This window comes from Dinoponera quadriceps, unplaced genomic scaffold (genome assembly GCF_001313825.1).
Source record: "Dinoponera quadriceps isolate SergipeBrazil2010 unplaced genomic scaffold, ASM131382v1 scaffold1872, whole genome shotgun sequence".
Classification (NCBI taxonomy): Eukaryota; Metazoa; Arthropoda; class Insecta; order Hymenoptera; family Formicidae; genus Dinoponera; species Dinoponera quadriceps.
Genome location: NW_014555944.1, coordinates 1,602,214 through 1,607,362, shown reverse-complemented (window position 1 = coordinate 1,607,362; position 5,149 = coordinate 1,602,214). Strand labels below are relative to the sequence as shown.

The following is a 5,149-nucleotide window of genomic DNA, read 5'->3' as shown; positions in this document are numbered from 1 at the left end:
ATACTCAATGCTGATTGGTTATCGTGCTGAAATCGATTACTACCAACTACCGACACATCGATGTATCACGCATATTGCGATAATCGAAATTTGAATTTACAGTAATAATGGCGGATCATGATACGCGTAAGTCGTTAAACGGGACGGTCCTTAAAAATAATGCGGAAATGTGTGCATATGTTCTCGAATAAAGGTCGTTTAGGCAGGATAGCATACATTTAGCAAGCTATTCACGCGGTGTTGTTAGTGTTTACGTTTTCGGGTGTAGCAAAGGAGGCCAAAACTGTACCTTGCTTCACACACTCGGTTCTGTGCGTTCGTACGACAAAAACAGTAGAAAAGTATCGGAGCAGTAATAGCGAAAGAACGCGTTCGCGTGTAACTTATATAGATCGGTATTCAGAGTCGGATTATATTCAAGATCGTCACAAGTTTATCTTCAGTTGCTGTACGGCTCATTTCATTAACTATAAAACACCTGAAGATAAACTCAAGGTAGGTTTAAATATAACTCATACAGCACATCATATCCGATAGATGATCTGTAGACATCCTTAGGACGTAGAGACGTCTCTGGACGTTTTTAGGACGTTCCTTGGATATATGTGCTATATAGGAAGACTCAATTATGAATACCTCTTATAGTGACAATGACTCCTTTCAAAAGAGGATTATGGACATTTCCATGAGGATTATCGACGAGGGTCGTCGTCGAGGACCATCGGGTTTGGATAAGAGCAGTGCGAATTTTGGAGTCTGCAGAGTGAGTCGATATGATATTCTATTTTTATTTAATTTAGAATTATTACACCATTTTTTTATCACATCATGATTCGCACATTATATTTTGTTTCTAATTTCTTTATTGACTATATGAACAATGAATATATCTGTAAAACACATGAAATATTTTTTACATGATTACGATACAGGTATAAAAATGTAAAGGGCAGATATTTTTTTATATTGTTTATTATTTTAAATAACGGTCTAAATTTTACAGACACAGTGTGAAATCATTAGATTTGATCTTTTCTTTTTTATGTGCCAGTAATTCTGGATTAATACATGATAACATGCATTAAGTAACATGAAGTAAGGATGTGGATTCATAAAGGAAGTTGCAATATATTAGATGCGATAAAATCAGTAGAATATAATTTTATTTCTTTATGAAACGAAATAGATATAATAACAAGTAACATAAAGAATAATACGCCATCGACGGTTAGAAAATCATATAATTAATTGATAAAAATATATATAGATTTGAAATATCCGACTTATTCGACCAACAATCGCGTCTTCAGGTTTTCCAATATTTCAGCCATCCTGTTTTCTAATTCGTTCCTTCTTTGCATTTCTTCCCTTTTTTCCTGCAACATACGTATAAATGCTAAAAGATATTCCGATATATATTAATAGATAACAATCGAAAGCAACGTAGAATATCCTTTGGTTAAAAAATCCAATTTTCCACGGAAAAATATCCCCAAAAATATCTTAAAAAGGAAATTTTTTTTCTATTATATAGACGCATAACTTGTTCAATAATTTGTGATATTAATCAATTTTCTTATCGAAGAATTTTTTTCATTATTTTAAATAAAGTTTTGCCCCGCGCGTGATAATTACTTTTCAGTCTGTATCTTATAATATTATTAATAATTTATTAAGGCAAGCTATATATTTATATATTGTTGTCCCTATTCTATATAGTTATTCTTATACGTATATATATATATTATTTTTACAATATAACACGCATTAAGATTGAGGTTAAATACAAATATCAATATTTCGTGTTAGTAATGAATGCTACATGAAAAAAAAGAGAGAAAAGAGAAAGAGAGAGAGAGAAAAAAAGAGAGAGAGAGATTGACGAGTATTTTTCACATATATTATTATGGAATATATTTTATTAACAACGCACCAAACATATTAACAACATCTCGGCGCTTCGCGCCGTGTATATTTATTAGATTAGACTTCTTCTCTTTTTAATGATACGTCGCCATTAAATATTACGCGTAAAGTCCACATAATGAGTCGGCCCATTGGGTGTTAATCGCCTCTGCTCCGACACTCTCAAGGTCGCCACTTTATTCCTGTATTCCCTAACTACGCCTTTCTCCGTATCATTTTCCGGTTCATCGATGTGTTTCACCGTGCTTTCGTTGTAGTGATAAGCGGCCGGTTCCGGTGCGACGAACACGTGCGGCTCCTTCGTGTTTTCCCCGTTCTCCTCGGCGACTTTCGACGCGTCGTCGCTTTCCCCGTCAAAGCTGTAATCGTTCTTGCTGAAGCCGAAGAAGTCGTGCGCGCTCTGAGGATCATCGAAAGGTTTCTTCCTCGGGCCTGAATGTCGCGGTAGAGCCCTCGCCTTTCGAATGCCCCGGTTCTCCGACTGCGAACTCTTCCGTATTCTCGACGGCTGCGGATGACGTCGTCCCTCCGAAAGCGTACTCTGCACGTTCTGATTCGAAGACGCGACGTTCTGCAGCTGTGCGAGAGTCGTCGGAGATTGACCGACCCTCTCACCTCGCGGTTGCGATGGATATATCCTATTGGACCAGTTTTCTGTATTAGAAATGTGACTTCTCACGGCAACATTTGGCAGTTCGTCGACTCGAGAGGGATATTCTCCAAAAGCGTATTTGTAACGATTGAGAACGTCAGCTGGAGCTTCCTGAGGTTGATTATAATAGTTACGAGTACTCCTCGTGGTCTCGTTATGGTTCTCGGTTATGTACTCGGTGGGATTAGGTTTCGCTGGGGCGGACAATTGATCTGCGTTCCGCCGAGGGAGGTGAAGCTGGTGTTGCTGCGGATGTGTGCCTTCGGTGTTGAGGTGGTCCTGATTCTGCGGATTTACGGCTTCCTTGGGGAAGTAATAGATATTGTAGGGGTAGCGATACGGATGCACGGGATTGCCGACAACCACCACGTAGCCGGCAGGTTGGTCCGAAGGAATGCTCGCGTCGTCATCGGCGACGTTCGTTACGATATGCTGATAATAGTTCAAGGGGTAGCTCTGTGGATTCGCCGGGACGATGGTGTTCGTTCGCTCCGTATTGTCGAAGGCGTAGTCGAAAGGCGGCGGCCACAGCTGATATTCTTTGTGCTCGCCCTCGTGCAATTGCCGTGGTCTCTCCGGCAAGCTGGCCGTGACGGGCGTTGGTTTCTCTTTGCTCGCGACGTTGTCGGTCTTGGCGGGAACTTGACTGTTACCCGATTTCTTCTTCGATTCTTTATACTTGAGTTGTTGCGTACTCGCTTGCTCCACCCGGTCGTTCGCGTCGATGTAGCGCACAGGCACGATCAGAGGCGTGTACTTCACAAGGTCGAACTCTTCCTGCGACTTCGCCTCCTCGGACTCGCGTTCAAGCTGATTCCTGCTCGATCCGCCCGTTGTTTTCGCACGAATATTCTCTTTGCCGCGGCTCGTCTTGGGCTTCTTCGATTTCGTCACGGTACGATTCTCGTCTCTCTCCTCCTGCCTGCCGTTCCTGTTCGCCTCACTCTCGTCGTTTATTTCGTACTCCTCGTATTTGCTCTCTGGTTCGGGCAAGGCGTACTCTTCTCGTAGTTTCTGTATTCTCTTCAAGTGCTCGTCGTAACCGTCCGCCTCGGTAGACGTCTCCTCTCTCTTATCCTCCTGCGACACGTTTTCGGGCTCTCGAACTCGCTGATGGGCGTCCACGTACGGCTGCTTGAACATGCTGAAGTAACCAGACAGTCTGTCGTCCTCCAGCTTCTTGTTGTTCAATACTTCGCCGTAGCTGTCGCGGATCTCCTCGAGGTTACCCTCGTGGAAGTAATCGCCGATCGGTAATTGTTGATTGTACGCCATTTCTACGTATTTGTTGAAGTCAGCTGGCGGTGGCTGGTCGTCGTCGTCTTGCTTGTATTGTTTCACAGGCTCGTCGTTGTCGTCGTAATCCGGATAACGTTCGGTCTTCTCTCCCTCCTCCTTTTCTGCCGGTCGTTCCGAGGACTCGTTCGAGCGATTCGCCTGGTCCTCGCGCTCCTCGTGTCCTTCCGCGGACTCTTCGCCCGCCTCGTCGTACGCGGGTCTTCTCTCCTCCGCCGAGGAATACTTGGAAGCGTGGTCTCGATCTCGATCAGCGACCTCCTCCTCTCGATTCCCGTGCCTCTCGTTGATCTCGTCCTCTCTGCCGTGGTCATCCCGGTGCTTTTGCGCCTCCTGCACCTTCATCCTCGCAATGTATTCCTCTTGCTTGCGTTGCACTTCGTTGTATCTCTCGTCCTGCTGCTTGCTCAAGCTCGGCTCGTCGACGTACAGTTGATGAGTATACTTGCTCACCGGCTTCATCACGTCCTTCTCATCGTAGATCTCCTTTTCCTCCACCACGTACCGTTCGGTATCCTCGCTGTTCCTGTACACCGTCTCCTGTTCCTTCCGAACCGGCAGCTCCGGCGTCGCTTCCTCGCCCGACTCGCTCGCGACTGTAATCAGCGGGACGGGATACGATAGTTGCAGATCTTGGATGGGCATCGTGGCTGGTAGGAGGTCAGGCGCGATCGGCAACGGGATCTTCACGAAGAACGGCGTCAACAGAGGCGGTCTGGTTCTCGGGTTCACCGGGAGATTCGCAGCCGGCTTCGGCATCGGCGTGCCGGGTCGCGAGGTCGTCATCGCAGCTCCCGTGTTGTTTCCGCGGCCGTGGAAGATCCGCTCGTAGCGTTGAAGGTGTCCTACGATGTCTGAGTTGTTGCCGAAGTTCACCACGCCGGTGAACCTGATGGTCTCCTGTTGCCTCGGCGTTGGCACGGTGACGTTCATCAACATGGGTCGCGAGGACGCGGTTTGCTGTCCCGTCATGTTGCCCATCGCCGTGGAGTTCGCGGCGGGTGTCGTCATGTTCGAGTTGGCCAACGACGCGAGCTGAACCGGCGTCACTGTGTACCCGAAGATCTGGGCCAGGCCCGACAGTAGAAGTCCCAAAGCTCTCTTGTCGCGAAACTTGGCCGCGTCCCGACCGTCGGCTCCATCGTTTCCCCACGTAGATTTTCTCGACGGGTCTCGCACCGAGGTTCTCTCGCCGAACTCGGTGATTTCCTTCGATAGAACTTGGGACGCGCGCACGACGCACAGTAAGCACAGGATCAATACTCGCGATTTCAT

The 5,149-nt window shown here is 46.3% G+C and overlaps 1 protein-coding gene across 1 annotated transcript; it reads right to left on the bottom strand.

The window, feature by feature from the left end:
* Nucleotides 1-2,017: 2,017 nt before the first annotated feature.
* LOC106745906 lies at nt 2,018-5,149 on the bottom strand. Its single transcript, XM_014621908.1, has 2 exons — nt 3,422-5,149; nt 2,018-3,376 (listed from the first exon to the last, which is right to left on the bottom strand). Exons 1-2 carry the CDS (start codon nt 5,147-5,149, stop codon nt 2,018-2,020), a joined length of 3,087 nt encoding a protein of 1,028 aa, XP_014477394.1.

Bases quoted from the DNA above. Each gene is read 5' to 3' on its own strand.
- LOC106745906 (XM_014621908.1), bottom strand. From the start codon at position 5,149: ATGAAATCGCGAGTATTGATCCTGTGCTTACTGTGCGTCGTGCGCGCG. The intron at 3,377-3,421 runs GCGAAAACAACG...CTTGAACGCGAG, and splicing joins GCGGCAAAGAGAATATTCGT to TCCGAGGAGGCGAAGTCGCA.